This window comes from Chiloscyllium punctatum, chromosome 20, assembly GCF_047496795.1.
Source record: "Chiloscyllium punctatum isolate Juve2018m chromosome 20, sChiPun1.3, whole genome shotgun sequence".
NCBI lineage: Eukaryota > Metazoa > Chordata > Chondrichthyes > Orectolobiformes > Hemiscylliidae > Chiloscyllium > Chiloscyllium punctatum.
The window spans coordinates 10,215,869-10,238,242 of record NC_092758.1 but is presented as its reverse complement, the minus strand read 5'-3'; the positions used below and the strand labels follow the sequence as shown (position 1 = coordinate 10,238,242).

The following is a 22,374-nucleotide window of genomic DNA, read 5'->3' as shown; positions in this document are numbered from 1 at the left end:
GCACAAGGTTGGATACAGAGTAAAGATCCCTCTACACTTTCCCCAAACACTCCCCATATCCCTTCAAACCTTTCCTATTCATTCTTTGAGGAGATGCTGGATTATAAATATTAATAAATTATAATGCCAGCATGGCTATGATTCTATGTAACCGCTGATGGTTATGCAAAAAATAACCAAATCTACTATCCTGTGGATCTTGAGGCTTTTGGAGACATTTTGCAGAGTAAAGCAGTCCAATATAACATGGCTCTTAACTGTCTCAGAGCTCAGCTCTCACCAGTTCATTCAACAGAAGCAGAAATCAGTGTCTGCTCCAAACTCCTTTGATATGAAGACGCTGCAGATAACACAGAGGAAACGATGAACAAGGAGCAAACATTACATCAGTTTTGGTGGAACAACTTTTATTCGTTTTTATTAGTATAAAAAGATAGTATCCACTACCCAGTTACAAATCAGAAAAAGACAATCCTATTCACTCTGAGCAATGTAACGTGTTGAATGTTGTAGGGACAAGGAAGCCACTTGAGCCTGTTGTCAGTGTTGAAACTGATGGCCCTTTAACCCACAGCTGAAGCTGTCAGTCTCTCCATCAGCTTCTGTCAGTTCGATCTCTGTCACTCCCCAGGGAGGTCAGTCCCAGGAGCTTGGGGCTGGACACTAGCGTTTCCAATCGGCCCACACTCGGCACACCAACTCAACCCTCACCTACCCCTATCTCCAGCTTCTTTACATGGAACTCTCGATGAGTCTGCGAATAAACAGAGTGTCTGTTGGGACTGCAGGAACTAAGCTAATTAGCTTTCTTTCAGATCGATCTCAGTGACAGCCTGTGCACACTAATGGAGACAGAGGGGAAAACGAGTGTGTTTCAGAGAGAGATCGGACAGACTTCACTCACGCCGATCAGCGTTCTCTGGATTTAAGAGGAGAGAGGGGCGAGGGCACATTCAACAACGGGCAGGGACCCGGTAGAGGCTCGGTTAGCCAAGCCAGAGGGGTTTGGGTGGTGGGGAGGACGCTAGATAAGAGCTGGTCCAGGCAGGGCCAGGCCAATGAACAGACAGCAGGGGACAAACTCCCACAGGCGGCCAGTTTCTGAGCAGGACAACGCTGCTTCATCTTTCAAAAGGCTCAGGGCTGCTCCAGCTCAGTGGTCAGTCAGTAACCCACAGGAACACTGTTCACAGCAGCTTCGCCTCTACCACCAGCAGGACATCACTCCAAGATAAGGGGTGGGAGATAGTGAGGTCAGACAGACAGACAGACTGGGGGGGGGGGGGTTTGAGGAGAGAGCGCGTACGCACTGGGAGAGAGAGGTGGGGGAGAGGGGAAAAGAGCGAGAGATGGAAAAGAGAGAGAGATGGAAGAGAGGGATGGAAGAGGGTGGGAGAGAGAGGGAGGGAGGTAGGAGAGGGAGAGAGGTGGGGGGGTGGGAGAGAGAGAGGTGGGGGGGTTGGGGGTGGGAGAGAGAGGGGAGGTGGGAGAGAGATAAATAGAGGGAGAGAGAGAAAGGTGGGAAGGGGGGGGTCAAGATAGAGAGAGAAAGAAAGAGGGTGGTCGAGGGTGCATAGGAGCAGAGACAGACCGACAGACAGATTCAGATCTTTCTTCTGAAAAACAAAAAAATAGTGAAATCCTGCAAGTCACATTGCAAATTTGCTGAGATCCAGAAAATTGTGGGAATGCAGGGGGAATAATAAACCAATTGGCTGCGGGAAATCAAGGGGTTAATGATCAAATGGCCTCAATCTGAGCAAGAGCAGTTGGCAATGGCAGGCAGGCAAGGCAGTGTTATTACTATAAACATATTCACACTCTGATCCTTCCCCCATCACCACAGTCATTAGCTCAGGGTCAGTCACCAGAGAACCCAGTGCTACCCACTCACATGACATTAAACTCACAGCCTCTCCCCGCCCAGTGACTGGTGAAGATGGAACACCAGGATAAAGCAATCTCTCCCTGATCTCTCCCAGTGCAGACTCCCCCACCTCCAGGCCCCTGATAGCAGCATTTCCAAGGCCATCTCTCCTCTCCTCCTTCAGGCTGTCCCTGGGAGGATTCTCTGTGCTGCCCTTTGATACGGCCGAGCTGTCCCGTAGGTCTGAACCAGCGTCGCAGCTTGGTTTCGGATCTCGGAGGGAACGATGGATGGAACGAGTGAGGAGATGGAGAGGAGGACGAGACTGCTCTCGACAACGTCAGGGAAAGGGTGAAGCTGGAAGAGAACACACAAAACCAGTCACCAGCCAGGAACGGGAGAGGAGGGAGGCTTTAAAAAAACAGACAGAAACACACAGTCCAAAATTAGACCACAAATTACAGCACAGGGAGATCCCATTCCACCCAACCACTTAAGGAGGGATGTTTAGGCTTGGAGAGCGCACAAAGGAACAATCCCAGGAATGAAAGATTTTAGAAACGAGGGAAGATTAGAGAGATTGCTGGGAAGGAGGATAAGCTCAAAGAAGATCTAGAGTAGATTCCCTATAGTGTGGAAACAAGCCCTTCAGCCCAACAAGTCCATACCAACCCTCTGAAGAGCAACCCACCCAGACCCATTCCCCTACATTTACCCTTTCACCGAACACTACGGGCAATTTAGCATGGCCAATTCACCTGACCTGCACATTGTTTTTGGACTGTGGGAGGAAACCGGAGCACCCGGAGGAAACCCACGCACGGGGAGAATATGCAAACTCCACACAGTCAGTCGCCTGAGGCAGGAATTGAACCCGGGTCTCTGGCGCTGTGAGGCAGCAGTGCTAACCACTGTGCCACTGTGCTGCTCACAGAGATGGCCTTAATGAGGTATTCCAAATTATGAACCATTTTGACAGGGTCAAGAAGGATATTCTGATTCCATGAGTTGGTATGTCAGTAACTCAGGGTCACAATTTCCAAGATTGTCAGCAAGAGAGAGGGGAGCGTGCCAGGCAGCGCGAGGGGGGAGCGTGCCAGGCAGCGCGAGGGGGGAGCGTGCCAGGCAGCGCGAGGGGGGAGCGTGCCAGGCAGCGCGAGGGGGGGAGCGTGCCAGGCAGCGCGAGGGGGGAGCGTGCCAGGCAGCGCGAGGGGGGAGCGTGCCAGGCAGCGCGAGGGGGGAGCGTGCCAGGCAGCGCGAGGGGGGAGCGTGCCAGGCAGCGCGAGGGGGGAGCGTGCCAGGCAGCGCGAGGGGGAGACAGTGCACATGCCAGACAGTTCGAGCGAGAGAGCTCCAGACAGCGTGCACAGCACTGACGGGAACACAAATAGCTTTAAATAACTTTACCTTTACAGTCTCTGGCAGCTCTGACTGCTGCTGGGTGATGTCCCGGAGCTGTCCCATCAGAGTTGTCATAGAGCTGGTCTCCTTACTGTGTGTGCAAGACACAGAAAACAAACTGGTTTTGATTGTAGTTCTGTCACCTCCTCTGTCAGCATTACTTCATGGTTTTGATTATTCCAACCTCTGCTGTCGTCTAACCAGGCCAAGAGTGTGTGCGGCTTCCCTGGTGCCCCAACACACTCTATACTGGTTAAACTGCAGACAGGCAGCATCTTCCTGTTACTGTAAGGTAGCAGAATGCAGCCCCAGGCCCTTCCCAGCTCCCAGACCCCACAGCGAGGCCCCGACTTAGAAATCCTACGTAACCTGCACACTTTCTTTGCTACTCCCGGGAGATCAGTGGTCTGCAGGAAGGGGTGGGAATGTTGGAATTCATGCATCGAGAGTGGGGTCTGATTGATCAGATCTCCTTTCCTTTGACCATTTTTGTGTTTCAAAACTTTCCTTCGGAGAGGAATTTTAAATTTTAAAAAGTCCCTTTTGAATCATTAATTCATGGGATCTGGCTGGGCCCAGCATTTACTGCCCGTCCCTAGTTGCCCCTTGAGAAGGTGGGGGTGAGCTGCCTTCTTAAACTGCTGCAGTCCACGTGCTGTAGATTGACCCACAATGACCTTCGAGAGGGAAGTCCAGGATTCTGACCCAGTGACAGTGAAGGAACAGTGATATATTTCCAAGTCAGGATCGAGAGTGGCTTAGAGGTGAATGTGGAGACTGTTGCATTCCCACGTGTCGTCTTTCTCATTTGTTCACAGGATATGGGCATTCCTGGATAGGAATGCATTTTATTGCCCATTCCTAATTGCCCAGAGGGCAGTTAAGAGTCAACTACATTGTTGTGGGTCTGGAGTCACATGTAGGCCTGACTGGGTAGGAATGACAGATTACTCCTTTAAATCCAGACGCTTTATGGGATTCAACATCCACCATCTTGCCATGGTGGGATTTGAACCCAGGTCCCCAGAATATGAGCTCAGTTTCTGGATTAATCAGATCCACATCCTACTCAGAGATCCCTCAGTGCTGAAAAAGCCAGTGAGTATGACCAACAGATTGAACACTCCCCCAGGCCAGGGGCAGAGAATTCCAAACATTCACAACGCTCCCAGTGGACAACCTTTCGCTGCCAAAATGGTTGCCCCCAATTCAAGGCTCTCCGACCAAAGCAAGGAGAGCCCTCCAGCACAGGGAGGATGGGCCGAGAGGCCTCGTTCCACGCTTTACTCATTCAGTATGTTTCAGTTGGATCACAGCCCATTTCTCGGTTGGGGGGTTGGGGGGGGCGGGAGGGGGAAGCCCATGTTACTTAATTTTTCCCCATATGAAACTGTGTCCCTCCGGAAATTAATAATTTCTCACACACACACACAAACACACGCCCCTCCCGACATGGTTTACCTTAAAGGGGGCTCAGAGCCGTGATGATTTGGAGTGGGGCCTTCTGTTGGTTCAGGCTCAGCCTCCTGGTCCAGATGCAGCCCACCTTCCTGAGTCTCCTCCTGCCTGGCCAAACGCCTTTGGTGCTGACTGACAAGCCCAGTCACTGCTTGTTGGATAACAGCCATCTGTCTGTGCAGGGCCTGGAGCCTGGCGTATTCGGGTGACAGTAACAAGGCACAGCCAGACGGGAGGTTCCTGGCTGCAGACTGACCCCCCTCTGCAGTTCTCCCGAGGTCAGAGGGGGCAGCGACTGGTTGGTCTAGGCTCCCCAGAGTTCCATCCACCTCCAGCCCTTCCTCAGTGTCAGCCTGCCTCCTGCCCGCTGACATTCCGGAATGATCTGCAGCCAGCCCCCACCACAGCTGGTACAGCTGTCCATAACAGTGGAAAGCACACAGGCTGCGGAGAGCCGCTAGGCCGACTTGGTCAGAGCCAGTCAACTTGACCTCCAGGTCAGAGGTGAAATCCTCTCCTAGTGAAGAGATGGTCAGGATAGAAAAATACTCCCATATCAGTTAGAGTGCAAAAACAGCCAAACCAACACAGATGAACTTTGTTTGAATAAACATAGAGACAGGCACAGAGAGCCAAAGAGAGAGAGAGCGCGCGGAGAGGACAGAGAGAGAGAGCGCGCGGAGAGGACAGAGAGAGAGAGCGCGCGGAGAGGACAGAGAGAGAGAGCGCGCGGAGAGGACAGAGAGAGAGAGCGCGCGGAGAGGACAGAGAGAGAGAGCGCGCGGAGAGGACAGAGAGAGAGAGCGCGCGGAGAGGACAGAGAGAGAGAGCGCGCGGAGAGGACAGAGAGAGAGAGCGCGCGGAGAGGACAGAGAGAGAGAGCGCGCGGAGAGGACAGAGAGAGAGAGCGCGCGGAGAGGACAGAGAGAGAGAGCGCGCGGAGAGGACAGAGAGAGAGAGCGCGCGGAGAGGACAGAGAGAGAGAGCGCGCGGAGAGGACAGAGAGAGAGAGCGCGCGGAGAGGACAGAGAGAGAGAGCGCGCGGAGAGGACAGAGAGAGAGAGCGCGCGGAGAGGACAGAGAGAGAGAGCGCGCGGAGAGGACAGAGAGAGAGAGCGCGCGGAGAGGACAGAGAGAGAGAGCGCGCGGAGAGGACAGAGAGAGAGAGCGCGCGGAGAGGACAGAGAGAGAGAGCGCGCGGAGAGGACAGAGAGAGAGAGCGCGCGGAGAGGACAGAGAGAGAGAGCGCGCGGAGAGGACAGAGAGAGAGAGCGCGCGGAGAGGACAGAGAGAGAGAGCGCGCGGAGAGGACAGAGAGAGAGAGCGCGCGGAGAGGACAGAGAGAGAGAGCGCGCGGAGAGGACAGAGAGAGAGAGCGCGCGGAGAGGACAGAGAGAGAGAGCGCGCGGAGAGGACAGAGAGAGAGAGCGCGCGGAGAGGACAGAGAGAGAGAGCGCGCGGAGAGGACAGAGAGAGAGAGCGCGCGGAGAGGACAGAGAGAGAGAGCGCGCGGAGAGGACAGAGAGAGAGAGCGCGCGGAGAGGACAGAGAGAGAGAGCGCGCGGAGAGGACAGAGAGAGAGAGCGCGCGGAGAGGACAGAGAGAGAGAGCGCGCGGAGAGGACAGAGAGAGAGAGCGCGCGGAGAGGACAGAGAGAGAGAGCGCGCGGAGAGGACAGAGAGAGAGAGCGCGCGGAGAGGACAGAGAGAGAGAGCGCGCGGAGAGGACAGAGAGAGAGAGCGCGCGGAGAGGACAGAGAGAGAGAGCGCGCGGAGAGGACAGAGAGAGAGAGCGCGCGGAGAGGACAGAGAGAGAGAGCGCGCGGAGAGGACAGAGAGAGAGAGCGCGCGGAGAGGACAGAGAGAGAGAGCGCGCGGAGAGGACAGAGAGAGAGAGCGCGCGGAGAGGACAGAGAGAGAGAGCGCGCGGAGAGGACAGAGAGAGAGAGCGCGCGGAGAGGACAGAGAGAGAGAGCGCGCGGAGAGGACAGAGAGAGAGAGCGCGCGGAGAGGACAGAGAGAGAGAGCGCGCGGAGAGGACAGAGAGAGAGAGCGCGCGGAGAGGACAGAGAGAGAGAGCGCGCGGAGAGGACAGAGAGAGAGAGCGCGCGGAGAGGACAGAGAGAGAGAGCGCGCGGAGAGGACAGAGAGAGAGAGCGCGCGGAGAGGACAGAGAGAGAGAGCGCGCGGAGAGGACAGAGAGAGAGAGCGCGCGGAGAGGACAGAGAGAGAGAGCGCGCGGAGAGGACAGAGAGAGAGAGCGCGCGGAGAGGACAGAGAGAGAGAGCGCGCGGAGAGGACAGAGAGAGAGAGCGCGCGGAGAGGACAGAGAGAGAGAGCGCGCGGAGAGGACAGAGAGAGAGAGCGCGCGGAGAGGACAGAGAGAGAGAGCGCGCGGAGAGGACAGAGAGAGAGAGCGCGCGGAGAGGACAGAGAGAGAGAGCGCGCGGAGAGGACAGAGAGAGAGAGCGCGCGGAGAGGACAGAGAGAGAGAGCGCGCGGAGAGGACAGAGAGAGAGAGCGCGCGGAGAGGACAGAGAGAGAGAGCGCGCGGAGAGGACAGAGAGAGAGAGCGCGCGGAGAGGACAGAGAGAGAGAGCGCGCGGAGAGGACAGAGAGAGAGAGCGCGCGGAGAGGACAGAGAGAGAGAGCGCGCGGAGAGGACAGAGAGAGAGAGCGCGCGGAGAGGACAGAGAGAGAGAGCGCGCGGAGAGGACAGAGAGAGAGAGCGCGCGGAGAGGACAGAGAGAGAGAGCGCGCGGAGAGGACAGAGAGAGAGAGCGCGCGGAGAGGACAGAGAGAGAGAGCGCGCGGAGAGGACAGAGAGAGAGAGCGCGCGGAGAGGACAGAGAGAGAGAGCGCGCGGAGAGGACAGAGAGAGAGAGCGCGCGGAGAGGACAGAGAGAGAGAGCGCGCGGAGAGGACAGAGAGAGAGAGCGCGCGGAGAGGACAGAGAGAGAGAGCGCGCGGAGAGGACAGAGAGAGAGAGCGCGCGGAGAGGACAGAGAGAGAGAGCGCGCGGAGAGGACAGAGAGAGAGAGCGCGCGGAGAGGACAGAGAGAGAGAGCGCGCGGAGAGGACAGAGAGAGAGAGCGCGCGGAGAGGACAGAGAGAGAGAGCGCGCGGAGAGGACAGAGAGAGAGAGCGCGCGGAGAGGACAGAGAGAGAGAGCGCGCGGAGAGGACAGAGAGAGAGAGCGCGCGGAGAGGACAGAGAGAGAGAGCGCGCGGAGAGGACAGAGAGAGAGAGCGCGCGGAGAGGACAGAGAGAGAGAGCGCGCGGAGAGGACAGAGAGAGAGAGCGCGCGGAGAGGACAGAGAGAGAGAGCGCGCGGAGAGGACAGAGAGAGAGAGCGCGCGGAGAGGACAGAGAGAGAGAGCGCGCGGAGAGGACAGAGAGAGAGAGCGCGCGGAGAGGACAGAGAGAGAGAGCGCGCGGAGAGGACAGAGAGAGAGAGCGCGCGGAGAGGACAGAGAGAGAGAGCGCGCGGAGAGGACAGAGAGAGAGAGCGCGCGGAGAGGACAGAGAGAGAGAGCGCGCGGAGAGGACAGAGAGAGAGAGCGCGCGGAGAGGACAGAGAGAGAGAGCGCGCGGAGAGGACAGAGAGAGAGAGCGCGCGGAGAGGACAGAGAGAGAGAGCGCGCGGAGAGGACAGAGAGAGAGAGCGCGCGGAGAGGACAGAGAGAGAGAGCGCGCGGAGAGGACAGAGAGAGAGAGCGCGCGGAGAGGACAGAGAGAGAGAGCGCGCGGAGAGGACAGAGAGAGAGAGCGCGCGGAGAGGACAGAGAGAGAGAGCGCGCGGAGAGGACAGAGAGAGAGAGCGCGCGGAGAGGACAGAGAGAGAGAGCGCGCGGAGAGGACAGAGAGAGAGAGCGCGCGGAGAGGACAGAGAGAGAGAGCGCGCGGAGAGGACAGAGAGAGAGAGCGCGCGGAGAGGACAGAGAGAGAGAGCGCGCGGAGAGGACAGAGAGAGAGAGCGCGCGGAGAGGACAGAGAGAGAGAGCGCGCGGAGAGGACAGAGAGAGAGAGCGCGCGGAGAGGACAGAGAGAGAGAGCGCGCGGAGAGGACAGAGAGAGAGAGCGCGCGGAGAGGACAGAGAGAGAGAGCGCGCGGAGAGGACAGAGAGAGAGAGCGCGCGGAGAGGACAGAGAGAGAGAGCGCGCGGAGAGGACAGAGAGAGAGAGCGCGCGGAGAGGACAGAGAGAGAGAGCGCGCGGAGAGGACAGAGAGAGAGAGCGCGCGGAGAGGACAGAGAGAGAGAGCGCGCGGAGAGGACAGAGAGAGAGAGCGCGCGGAGAGGACAGAGAGAGAGAGCGCGCGGAGAGGACAGAGAGAGAGAGCGCGCGGAGAGGACAGAGAGAGAGAGCGCGCGGAGAGGACAGAGAGAGAGAGCGCGCGGAGAGGACAGAGAGAGAGAGCGCGCGGAGAGGACAGAGAGAGAGAGCGCGCGGAGAGGACAGAGAGAGAGAGCGCGCGGAGAGGACAGAGAGAGAGAGCGCGCGGAGAGGACAGAGAGAGAGAGCGCGCGGAGAGGACAGAGAGAGAGAGCGCGCGGAGAGGACAGAGAGAGAGAGCGCGCGGAGAGGACAGAGAGAGAGAGCGCGCGGAGAGGACAGAGAGAGAGAGCGCGCGGAGAGGACAGAGAGAGAGAGCGCGCGGAGAGGACAGAGAGAGAGAGCGCGCGGAGAGGACAGAGAGAGAGAGCGCGCGGAGAGGACAGAGAGAGAGAGCGCGCGGAGAGGACAGAGAGAGAGAGCGCGCGGAGAGGACAGAGAGAGAGAGCGCGCGGAGAGGACAGAGAGAGAGAGCGCGCGGAGAGGACAGAGAGAGAGAGCGCGCGGAGAGGACAGAGAGAGAGAGCGCGCGGAGAGGACAGAGAGAGAGAGCGCGCGGAGAGGACAGAGAGAGAGAGCGCGCGGAGAGGACAGAGAGAGAGAGCGCGCGGAGAGGACAGAGAGAGAGAGCGCGCGGAGAGGACAGAGAGAGAGAGCGCGCGGAGAGGACAGAGAGAGAGAGCGCGCGGAGAGGACAGAGAGAGAGAGCGCGCGGAGAGGACAGAGAGAGAGAGCGCGCGGAGAGGACAGAGAGAGAGAGCGCGCGGAGAGGACAGAGAGAGAGAGCGCGCGGAGAGGACAGAGAGAGAGAGCGCGCGGAGAGGACAGAGAGAGAGAGCGCGCGGAGAGGACAGAGAGAGAGAGCGCGCGGAGAGGACAGAGAGAGAGAGCGCGCGGAGAGGACAGAGAGAGAGAGCGCGCGGAGAGGACAGAGAGAGAGAGCGCGCGGAGAGGACAGAGAGAGAGAGCGCGCGGAGAGGACAGAGAGAGAGAGCGCGCGGAGAGGACAGAGAGAGAGAGCGCGCGGAGAGGACAGAGAGAGAGAGCGCGCGGAGAGGACAGAGAGAGAGAGCGCGCGGAGAGGACAGAGAGAGAGAGCGCGCGGAGAGGACAGAGAGAGAGAGCGCGCGGAGAGGACAGAGAGAGAGAGCGCGCGGAGAGGACAGAGAGAGAGAGCGCGCGGAGAGGACAGAGAGAGAGAGCGCGCGGAGAGGACAGAGAGAGAGAGCGCGCGGAGAGGACAGAGAGAGAGAGCGCGCGGAGAGGACAGAGAGAGAGAGCGCGCGGAGAGGACAGAGAGAGAGAGCGCGCGGAGAGGACAGAGAGAGAGAGCGCGCGGAGAGGACAGAGAGAGAGAGCGCGCGGAGAGGACAGAGAGAGAGAGCGCGCGGAGAGGACAGAGAGAGAGAGCGCGCGGAGAGGACAGAGAGAGAGAGCGCGCGGAGAGGACAGAGAGAGAGAGCGCGCGGAGAGGACAGAGAGAGAGAGCGCGCGGAGAGGACAGAGAGAGAGAGCGCGCGGAGAGGACAGAGAGAGAGAGCGCGCGGAGAGGACAGAGAGAGAGAGCGCGCGGAGAGGACAGAGAGAGAGAGCGCGCGGAGAGGACAGAGAGAGAGAGCGCGCGGAGAGGACAGAGAGAGAGAGCGCGCGGAGAGGACAGAGAGAGAGAGCGCGCGGAGAGGACAGAGAGAGAGAGCGCGCGGAGAGGACAGAGAGAGAGAGCGCGCGGAGAGGACAGAGAGAGAGAGCGCGCGGAGAGGACAGAGAGAGAGAGCGCGCGGAGAGGACAGAGAGAGAGAGCGCGCGGAGAGGACAGAGAGAGAGAGCGCGCGGAGAGGACAGAGAGAGAGAGCGCGCGGAGAGGACAGAGAGAGAGAGCGCGCGGAGAGGACAGAGAGAGAGAGCGCGCGGAGAGGACAGAGAGAGAGAGCGCGCGGAGAGGACAGAGAGAGAGAGCGCGCGGAGAGGACAGAGAGAGAGAGCGCGCGGAGAGGACAGAGAGAGAGAGCGCGCGGAGAGGACAGAGAGAGAGAGCGCGCGGAGAGGACAGAGAGAGAGAGCGCGCGGAGAGGACAGAGAGAGAGAGCGCGCGGAGAGGACAGAGAGAGAGAGCGCGCGGAGAGGACAGAGAGAGAGAGCGCGCGGAGAGGACAGAGAGAGAGAGCGCGCGGAGAGGACAGAGAGAGCGCGCGCGGAGAGGACAGAGAGAGCGCGCGCGGAGAGGACAGAGAGAGCGCGCGCGGAGAGGACAGAGAGAGCGCGCGCGGAGAGGACAGAGAGAGCGCGCGCGGAGAGGACAGAGAGAGCGCGCGCGGAGAGGACAGAGAGAGCGCGCGCGGAGAGGACAGAGAGAGAGCGCGCGGAGAGGACAGAGAGAGTCCAATGCTGGCTATCAGAATTTTGTATGATACTCTGAGCTCTGACACATGCAGAAAGCCATTAATGCATACATTGACAGAGAGGGGCGCACAGAGACAGAGAGGGGGGGGAGTCAAGATTAGAGTGGTGCTGGCAAAGAACAGCAGGTCAGGCAGCATCCAAGGAGCAGGAAAATCAACGTTTCGGGCAAAAAGTCCTTCATCAGGAATGAAGGGCTTTTGCCACAAACATCGATTTTCCTGCTCCTCGGATGCTGCCTGACCTGCTGTTCTTTTCCAGCACCACTCTCATCTAAACTCTGGTTTCCAGCATCTGCAGTCCTCACTTTCGCCTAGACAGCGAGAGGGGGGGACAGACAGGCACATAGTCACAGAGAGAGGGGGACAGACTCATTATCATCGTTACCCATACTTACAGCCTTTCCCAGAACAGTCAGCATTAATTCCACATCAAAACTATTGAACTCTTCCATCAGTTTGAAGACCTCAAATCATCCTCAGCCTTCCCTTTTCCAGAGGTAAGGTGTTCCAGCCCGCTTCATCTTTCTGATAATCACTTGGCTCTGCTTTCAGTATCACTGTTTACTCTCTGCCCAGGTTTTGTGTTTAATCAGAGGAGCGTTAGCAGCATTACCTTGTAGAGGGAGGGAACAGGGACCGAACCAAACCAAACCCGCTGTGAAACAGGGGGCTTCCCCTCTTCATGCTGAATGATGTGAGAAGGGGCTGACCCAAGACAGACAGAGCCCACTGCACGTGCTCCAAATGGAGGATAAGAGAGGCTAAAACCATCAGAAAGGGGTGAGCTGCATGATGGGAGCGTCGCACTGTCCCTGTCCGGGGAGCGTATGATTGGGGCAGTGTAGAGGGAGCATTTAATGTGTGGCTGACCCAGTGCTGTCCCTGTCCGGGCAGTGTTATGGTGGGGGCAATGTAGAGGGAGCATTTAATCTGTGTCTAACCCCGTGTGGTCCCTGAACTGGGAATGTTTGATGGGGACAGTGTTAAGAGAGCTTTACATTCAGTTTACAGAAGTAACGGGAAGCTCACTTACCCTCCGAGAGAGTGATCTTGCTGATTTCCTGCATCAGAGTGAAGTCTCCAGCACTGACACATCGATGGACAGCACTGAGTAAGGCAGTGACCATCTGGGTCCAGTCAGACAGCAGACTACAGGCTATGGCCACACTCAGGTCATGAGCCAAGTACAGCATCAGCTGGGAGAGAGACAGATTTGTATTACTTTTCACAATGGAACATTAAAACAACCCGGGAGATCTATGCAGAACGTTCCAGCTATTGGTGAAATATCAAAGCTCATCACCATCATCTCAACATGTTCGACTGTCTCAGTACCCTCCCTTCCCCACCCTGTATCCCTCTACAATACAAGCTGCTGCCTTTCTGCTGTCTATTCAAGGAGGATTGGGCTTGCACCAGAAGCAGTTCAACCAAGATTCACACTGACATCTTAGAGAGGGCAAAATAATCAAGCAGAGTGGGCCTACCTCCACTCACTGGAGTTCAGAGGATTGAGAGATGGGTCTTATCGAAACACCTCAGATTTTCAAGGGGTTTGACTCCTGAGGGAATGGCTCCTATCGCTGGGGGAGGTGCACAGATTCAGAGGGGTCTCCCATTTAAGACAGCGATGAGGAGGAATTGCTTCTTTCAGAGGGTTGCGTAGGAGGTTGGTTAGCTCAGTTGGCTGGATGGAGTGGTGTCACCATCATGGCTTCAATTCCTTCACCAACTGAGGTTAGCTCCCTCTTAATCTCTCTCCTCAACAGAGGCATGGTGACCCTCGGGTTAAATCACCACCAATCGCCCCTCTCCACTGAGGGGGCAGCCCCATGATCTGGTCGGACGAGGCAATAGTTAGTCAATGGAAATCTCTTCTCAAGAGAGCAGTGGGTCATTGAATTATATTCACGGTTGTGGTTTGACAGGTTTTTGATCGATGTTGATGGGAGGTGGCGGGGGACAGCGTTGAAGGGTAATGGGGTCAGGAAAGTGGAGTCGAGGCCACATTGAATCAGAAATGATCAAACAGAATGGAGCGTTAGATCCGGGGGATAAACTGACAACTTCAGCTGGTGTTTCTGACATTCACTCCTCCTTCAGCCTCTCGGGTCCCTGAAGGTGGCAGGACAGGGTCACAGGGTCATTAAGGCAGCATATAGGACACTTACCTTTATCAGGCCTGGCATAGATTACACAAAGAACAAAGAAAATTCCATCAGAGGAACAGGCCCTTCGGCCTTCTAACCCTGCACTGATCCAGATCCTCTACCTAAACCTGTCGCCTATTTTTTTAAGGATCTGATTCCCTTTGCTCCCTCCTCATTCACGTATCTGTCTAGATACATGTTCAATGACGCTATCGTGCCTACCTCTAGCACCTCCGCTGGCAACCCATTCCAGGCACCCACCATCCTCTGCGTAAAGAACTTTCGACATATATCTCCCTTAAAACCATTCCCCTCTCACCTTGACCTCGTGACCCCTAGTAATCTAGTCCCCTACTCTGGGGAAAAAGCTTCTTGCTATCCATTTTGTCTACACCTCTTGTGGTTTTGTAGACCTCAAATCAGGTCCCCCCTCAACCTCCGTCTTTCTAGTGAAAATAATCCTAATCTACTCGACCTCTCTTCATAGCTAGCACCCTCCATACCAGGCAACATCCTGGTGAACTTCCTCTGCACTCTCTCCATCCTTGTGGGAATGTGATGACCAGAACTGTAGGCGAATTCCAAATGCAGCCAAACCAAAGTCCTTTACAATCGTAACATGATCTGCCAACTCTTGTACTCAATACCCCGTCCAATGAAGGAAAGCATGCAGTATGCCTTCTTCACCACTCTATCGACCAGCGTTGCCACCTTCAGGGTACAATAGACTTGAACACCCAGATCTCTCTGTACATCCATTTTCCCCAGGACTTCTTCACTTACTGTATAGTTTGCTCTTGAATTGGATCTTCCAAAATACATCACCTCGCATTTGCCTGGATTGAACTCCATCTGCCATTTCTCTGCCCAACTCTCCAATCAGTCTATATTCTGCTGCATTCTCTGGCAGTCCCCTTCACTGTCTGCTACTCTACCAATCTTAGTGTCATCTGCAACCTTGCTAATCAGACCACCTGTACCTTCCTCCAGGGAGGGTCATTTTGGAGTTGTACAGGACTTGGGACAGGCCACAGCTGGGGTCCTGTGTGCAGTTCTGGTCTCTGCACTGCAGGAAGGATGCGATTGCACTGGAGAGGGTGCAGAGGAGATTCACCAGGATGGTGCCTGGGAGGGAGCGCTTTAGTGATGGAGAGAGGCCGGATAAGCTGGAGTTGTTTTCTTTCGACCAGTGAAGGTGGAGAGGGGACCTGATGGAAGAGTGCAGGATTAGGAGGGGCATGCACAGGGTGGATAGTAAGCAGCCATCTCCCTTAGTCGAGGAGTTAGTAACAAAGGGGACATAAATTTGAGGTGAAAGACAGGATTTGAGATTAACCAGGATGTGGCCTGGGAGGGGCCAGTTGAGTTATGAAGAGGGGTTGGCTGTGCTGGGGGTGTTTCCTATGGAGCAGAGAAGGTTAGTGGGGAACGGATAGAGGTGGATAAATATTGTAGTGGCAATGGCACAAGTTAGAGGAACCGAGAGGCCAGGGCAATGCAGAGGACATGGGCTCAAAGCCTATTGAGGCAGCTGGTGGAATTCAAGCAAATCTGGAATGTAATGGTGCCTGGAGAACAATCCCTGAATCCTGATAGAAATCCATCTGGTTTCATAATGTGAAATACTCCAGACGCTGGACGTCAGAAATGCAAACCTGAAAGTGCTGGAGAAACTCAGCAGGCTTGACAGCATCTGTGGAGAGAGAAACAGGGTCAAGGCTTCAAGTCCCATGTCTCCATTCAGTGGTTCATTCACGTCCTTCAGGTAAAGGAGGCAGACGTCCTTCCCTGGTCTGGCCTACAGGTGGCCCCATGCCCACATGGAGTTCTTCACTGTCCTCAAAATGGCCGAGCAAGTCAGACCGCTCAAGGGGATTTCGGGACAGGGAACAAAGGTGGGTTTTCCAAACCACCTCGCACAAAGATATTTTAAAAGCACCGCAGGTAAGGATGGATTATCGGAAAGCTGAGAGCACTTGGCAGCATCGGCTATCGGCTTCAGCACAGAAGAGGTAACTCAGCTCCTTCCAACTTGCTAACTCTTTGTACAGAGCCACCCAATTGGCCTCACTCTATATCATCACGACACATCTCTTTTCACTTCTGTACCTATCCAATTCCATTTCTAGGTTACCACGGAAACTGCTGCCACCACCCTCTCAGATTTCACCCACTCACTGTCCAGCTCTCACGAGCCCAGCTTCACAAAGAGAGGCGTTTTAGGTTAAAAACTACAAATGGGAGCACAGCGCGTACCCAGCTGGTTAACCTCTGCCTGCACAGTCACTCCAGCCCCAGGCTTCTCCTCTGTGATCCTATAATGGAGGGCCCCACAGGAAATACTAAAACATTCCCTCAGTTGGCCACTGCCCCATCACAGCCATTTGGGCACCGGCTTGTTGACCAGTGAAGGGAACATCATCTTGTCAGTGATGCCTTCAGCAGTTGATCAGCTAAGAAACTCTCACTGGAACGGTTTGGAATAGACATCCAACCTAAACCACACTTTGCATCGTATTTTTTTTTACAAAGTACACATGATAATAAAGAAATCAAACCAAACCACAGATGCAGAGATGGTTATGTCAAAAGCAAAAATGGGAAAAATCACACGGGTGAAGGGACAGAGGGAAGAGGAAAATAGGGTAGCAAATGAGAGAGAGAATGCGCAAAGAGAATGAGAGAGAGGGCAAAGAGAATGAGAGAGAGGGCAAAGAGAATGAGAGAGAGGGCACAAACAGAACAAGAGAACAAAAGAGAGAAAGAGAGAAGAGAGGAGACAGACAGAGAAAGATGAAGAGGAGGCAGGAATACTGGAGTTACCAGTCTGGGCGGGGTGTTGGGAGATGCCACTGGGTGTTCAGTCATCCTGAGCTGCTGATGACCTGTCTTCAGTCGTTCAGTATTGGCTGGTGTGATCCCAAACTCACTTTGCCAAATGGCAATCACTGAACGAATGAGTGGCTCATCGCTCCGTAAGGTCCAGTGGTGGTAGCAGGGTGCATTCATACTCTTCCACAGAGTCAGGTTCCCATCAGCAAGGTACCGGTACAGTAACTCGTACGTACACAGCACCAACCTTTGGCCCTGCACAGAGAGGATAACAGACAATTACATTAGGAACAGGTATTTGGAGCCTGACATTAGGAACTGGAAGCAGGGTCAAGTTTCACTGAATGGAAAGTGATGAAACGTAAACAGCTGTGAACAGGTTTGGGCTCCTTATCTCAGGAAAGGCATTCGATCATTGGAGGCAGACTAGAGAAGGTTCATCAGGTTGATACTAGGTATGGTGGGACTGTCTTACGAGCAGAGGTAGGGCAGGTTAGGTCTGTCCTCATTGGAGTTTAGAAGAAATGAAAAATTATCTCATTGAAATATTGAAGATTCTTAATGGACCTGACAGGGTGGATGCAGAAAGGTTGTTTTATCTTGTGGGAGAGTCCAGGAGCAAAAGGAAATTCTCTCAGAAGGGACATTCACTAAAAGCGGGAGGAATTTCTTATCTCAGGGGATAGTGAAGCTGTAGAATTCTTTCCCACAGAGGGCTGGGTCATTCAACACAGTCAAGGTTGAGACAGAATGATTTTTAATCAGGAAGGGAATCAAGGGTTAGAGGGAAAAGGCAGGAAAGTGCAGTTGAGGATTATCAGATCAGCCAAGATCTCTTTAAGTGTGGAGCAGACTTGATGGGCTGGATGGTTGACAATAGCAGGATTCAAAATAGCAGGATTCAAAAAGCATCTAGACAGACCCACAAACAGGAAGGGAACAGAGGGATATGGACCACGTGCAGGCAGATGGGAATAGTTTAGAATGGCATCATGGTCAGCACAGGCATGGTGGGCCGAAGGGCCTGTTCCTAAGTCTTACATTGATGAGGAATCGAGTAACTATTCCCTGTGTGCTGACAAATGTGGATCTCTCAGACTAGTATCACGAAAACTTTCTGGTCAATATCATCTTGCTTCTTATGGGCTCTTGCTGTGCGCACGAGGATGGGCATGTTTCCCACATTTCAAAAGGTGCCCACGCTCTGAAGTACTTCAATAGCGGTGAAAGTGCCTTGGGATGTGCAATGGTTGTGAAAGGTGCTATAGAAATGCGAGACCTTCCACACAATACTCCCCTGACCTGCGTGTTACAACGACCAGTCCCCAGTTTCCACATGGGATGGATTTTTTGGAGGGGGAGGGGAAGACGGCAAAGATGAAACCCTTCCCTCGTACTCACCAACAAACCCTCCTGCGGGCGCAGGACGTCTTGCGCCGCCTGCCAGTCACGCTGGGCCAACAGATCCAAAGAGCATCTGGAGGAGAACAAGGAGGACAGCTCGTGCTCCCCGACAATGGAGGCCACCGTGGCAGCCGCCCGTAGCGAAGGTACGTCGCCCTTCCTCGCCAAGATCTTAGCCGCATCGTAAGGGGATCGGGCCGTCAAATAGCTGCAACAGTGCAGTAAGCAGATCAAAACACAATCCCAGAGCTCTCCAGTGGGGACACTGAGGAACAAATTCTCACAGGGAGATGCTATTGTCAGGACCCCCTCCCTTTTTTCCCCCCCCCATCATGGCAACCACTAAATCCCTCCTCCCTTCCCTCCCCTCCCCCACCCGTCACCCAGACACACACACACAGGGAGGATTCCCCCAACCCACTTACATTGATGGTATAACAAAGTGTGAGGCAACGGCCTAGTGGTATTATCGCTAGATTCTTCATCTAGAAACTCAACTAATATTCTGGGGATCTGGGTTCAAATCCTGCCCTGCCAGACGGTGGGATTTGAATTCAGTAGAAATCTGGAATTAAGATTTGACTGAATCTATTGTGGATTGTTAGAAGAATCTATCTGGCTCACTAACGTTCTTTTGGGAAGGAAGTCTGTCACCCTCAGCTTTTTTTTTTATTATTCATTCATGGACGTGGTATCACTGGCCAGGCCAGTGTTTATTGTCCATCCCAGGGAGCCATTACCAATCAACCATCTTGCTCTGGGTCTGGAGTCACACGTGGACCAGACCAGGTAAGGATGGCAGATTTCCTTGTCTGAAGATGATGAATGAACCAGATGGATTTTTCCTTACATTCAAACAATGGTTTGATGGTCATCATTAGGCTCATATTTACAGATCATTACCATCTGCTGTGGTGGAATTCAAACCTGGAACGTTACCTGGGTCTCTGGATTAACAGGAGAAAGTCAGGACTGCAGATCAGAGTCAAAATGTGTGGTGCTGGAAAAGCACAGCAGGTCAGGCAGCATCCAAGGAGCAGGAGAATCGAAGTTTCAGGATTTTTTCTGCTCCTAGGATGCTGCTTGACCTGCTGTGCTTTTCCAGCACCACACATTTTGACTCTGGATTAACAGTCCAGCGACAATATCACGAGGTCATTGCCTCCTGATGGTCTGGCCTACATGTAATTCCAGATCGACAGCAATGTGGTTGACTCTTAACTGCCCTCTGTGCAATTAGATTAGATTACTTACAGTGTGGAAACAGGCCCTTCGCCCCAACAAGTCCACACCGACCCGCCAAAGCGTAACCCACCCAAACCCATTCTCCTACAATTACCCCTTCACCTAACATTACGGGCAATTTAGCATGACCAATTCACCTAACCTGCACATTTTTTTTGGATTGCGGGAGGAAACCAGAGCACCCGGAGAAAACCCACGCAGACACGGGGAGAATATACAAACTCCACACAGTCAGTCGCCTGAGGCGGGAATTGAACCCGGGTCTCTGGCGCTGTGAGGCAGCAGTGCTAACCACTGTGCCAATTAGGGATGGGTAATTAATGCTGGCCTACCCAGAGGTACCCACACCAGTGAGCGAATTAAAAAAAGCAACGGAAAGAACTTGCCAGTTTCTCTCTGCCACAATAATTAACCCCAGTCGCATTTAACCCCTTGTTGTCTAGAGATGTCCAACACTTTTTCTCATTAGGAACTGCCTGAAGATTGACAGTTTCTGCACCATTACAAACCCTGTGAAAGTGAACACAGCACAGGAACTTCATCTTTGTCCACTTCTAATTGATCTCGTTAGCACAGCTCGGTCTGAAAAACATTCAGATGGTGCCCTTCTGTTGTGTTACGTATTCTTTACAGACAGAGGTCCATGTCAACACTATCCTCCCCCCCCTACCTTGCTTCATCACAACCCATCGGCATGGTTTGCTCTTCATTAATGATCCCTTGGGTGTGGGGGGAACTGGTGGCAAGGCCAGCGTTTGTTGCCTGTCCTTAATTGCCCCTGAGATGAGTGGACCCTCTCCAATGCTAGCACACCTTTCCTAAGATATATGAGGTCCAAAATTGCTCACAACATTCCAAATACTTTCCTTCCAAGCGTTTCATTCCCTAATGCTGATAGCTCCCAGCCTTATAACAATAAGGAAAGAGACCAGTACAACAGATTATTCCCTCACTCAGAGGCCACGTGTAAATATTCAAACAGAAAGAAATCCCAGTGGCATTGACAAAAGAAGATCAGGATTTAAAATTAATTTTCCACACTTTAGTCATAAACTACTGAAAACCGATTCTTTTTGGAATAAAAGACTGTTCAATTGGATGTTGCTTGACTGTCAATCAACTGAAGAGTTTGCTGACCTTCCAAGTGGCCGAGGGGTTGGCGGGGTGAGTGTGCTCCATGGTAATGGATTGATCATAGTCATACAGCATGGAAACAGACCCTTCAATTTAACTGGTCCACGCCGACCATGCTCCCAAATTAAACTAGTCCCGTTTGCCTGCGCTTGGCCCAAGTTCTTGTCAACCTTTCCTATTCATGTACTTTCCAAATATCTTTTACACATTGTAACTGCACCCACATCCACCACTTTCTCTGGCAGTTCGTTCCACATGTGAACCACTCTCTGTGATCAGCTGATTGACTGCAGAGGATTGGGGAGCAGGGCAGTTAGAGATCTCCACAAGTAAATGCAACCAGAATTGGGCACCAGTAGGTTCGATGGAAACTGGATGTTTTCTAGACAGATCTTTGCCAAGACTGAGCTCTTACCACTTGGCTGCGATTGTGTAATGGCCATCTTTCTCCATGACGCCAGCACAGTTGGTGTAAAGCTCCTTCAACAACGGATCATCGGGTTGTAGCCGGGCTTTGGCAATGGCAATGGCTTCGCTATTGAAACAAGAGCAATGTAATAAAACAACAACTTGTGTTCCTTTAATGAAGTAAAGCCTCCCACAGTCTTGCTTCGTGTGAGGAACAAAGTACAACTTTAATTTTTATTTTGTATTTTGTTTTAGTTTCATTACCGAACTTGGTGCCTGTACCAAGGAGTCTGGTTTATTTACATATATGAGGTTTGACAACTATAAAGAGTTGGGAAGTTAACAGCTGAGTGCAATTAAATAACATAGAAAAAGAATGTGCTGTTGCCTAGCGACATGGGTCGCAAAGACACAAACATCTAGAAAGGAGCTTTCAGTTAGTTACTGTGGTCACAACATGGAGGCTAAAGAGTTAAACTCTTCAGTAATAATGTTTTGATAGAATTCCTGCAGTGTGAAACAGATCCTTCAGCCCAACAAGTACGCACTGACCACTCCGAAGAGTAACCCACCCAGACCAATTCCGCTAATCTATTATCCTACATTTACTCCTAACTAATGCACCTAACCTACACATCCCTGAACACTATGGGCAATTTTAGCACGGCCAATCCACCCTAACCTGCACACCTTTGGACTGAGGGAGGAAACCCACACAGACATGGGGAGAATGTGCAAACTCCACACAGTTAGGCGCCTGAGGCTGGAATTGAACCAGTGTTCCTGGTGCTGTAAGGCAGCAATACTAACCAATGAGCCACTGTTCTGTCAGAAATTGCTGAAACTGAATTTAGGTAACTCATTCTTGCTCTGAAGTTAAAGTAATAGCAAGGTTAGTTTTTAGGTGTCAGTTGCAGAAGGATACACCTGATAAAGAAAAAACACGCACTGAATGCACAGAAATTTGCTGTAAGAAAACTGATTGCAACTATCCCATCCCGAGGAAGATGTTAGTCTCGAGATAGTGGCGATTCTTCACTAAGTAACCGGTCAGGATATTGCTGGGTAAAGCAGCAGGCTTGTATCCTTTTCCTGTGTTTCTAATGACATTTTTTTCATGTGCAATAGGGTTAATGTTTCAGTAATAGACCATCATGGTTACAAAAAAAAACAAACAAGGTTATGGTCCAACCAGCCAGGTATCACTCTGGGACCAGACGTGTCCATTATTAACATTAGGGTTGGCACCTTAACCAATCTCAACACTGAGCCATAGGAGGAGATTTTAGGTCAGGTGACCAAAAGCTTAGTCAAAGAGGGATATTTTATCTTAAAATGGGGGAGAGGCAGAGACAGAGAGGTGGAAGGATGGGATTCCAGAGCTTTGGACCAGGCAGCCAAATAGATAGTCTTCAAAAGCGAAACGATTAAGATCAAGGGATGTGCAAAAGATGGAAGGTCATGTTGCAGCTGTACAGGAAATACTGACTAGGTTTCCTCAGGTGGATTGTCCACCGTGCTGGGTGTTAGATTTCAGGAAGAACCTTGCAGAGGGTGTAGAGGAGATGGACTGGAATGCAATCAGGGATGATGTCCTTTAGGGACGTGGAGGGCCCAGAGAAGCAGAGGGATGGCTCTCCATGGAGCAGAGAAAGTTAAGGAAATGTTTGGTTAAATGTGTTCATAATCGGGAGCACAACGTTAAAGATCACACAACACCAGATTATAGTCCAACAGGTTTA

At 53.4% G+C, this 22,374-nt stretch overlaps 1 protein-coding gene across 1 annotated transcript in view; it reads right to left on the bottom strand.

Moving 5' to 3' along the window:
* Positions 1–390: 390 nt before the first annotated feature.
* gemin5 (gem (nuclear organelle) associated protein 5) overlaps positions 391–22,374 on the bottom strand; it is an 80,310-nt gene continuing 58,326 nt past the window's right edge. The window contains exons 22-28 of the mRNA XM_072590291.1: positions 20,640–20,759; positions 17,843–18,053; positions 16,433–16,696; positions 12,493–12,655; positions 4,730–5,243; positions 3,275–3,359; positions 391–2,224 (exon numbers count right to left, since the gene is read on the bottom strand). Coding sequence (XP_072446392.1) covers positions 2,048–2,224; positions 3,275–3,359; positions 4,730–5,243; positions 12,493–12,655; positions 16,433–16,696; positions 17,843–18,053; positions 20,640–20,759 — 1,534 coding nt within the window. The 3' untranslated portion in view covers positions 391–2,047. The remainder of the gene's footprint in view (positions 2,225–3,274; positions 3,360–4,729; positions 5,244–12,492; positions 12,656–16,432; positions 16,697–17,842; positions 18,054–20,639; positions 20,760–22,374) is intronic.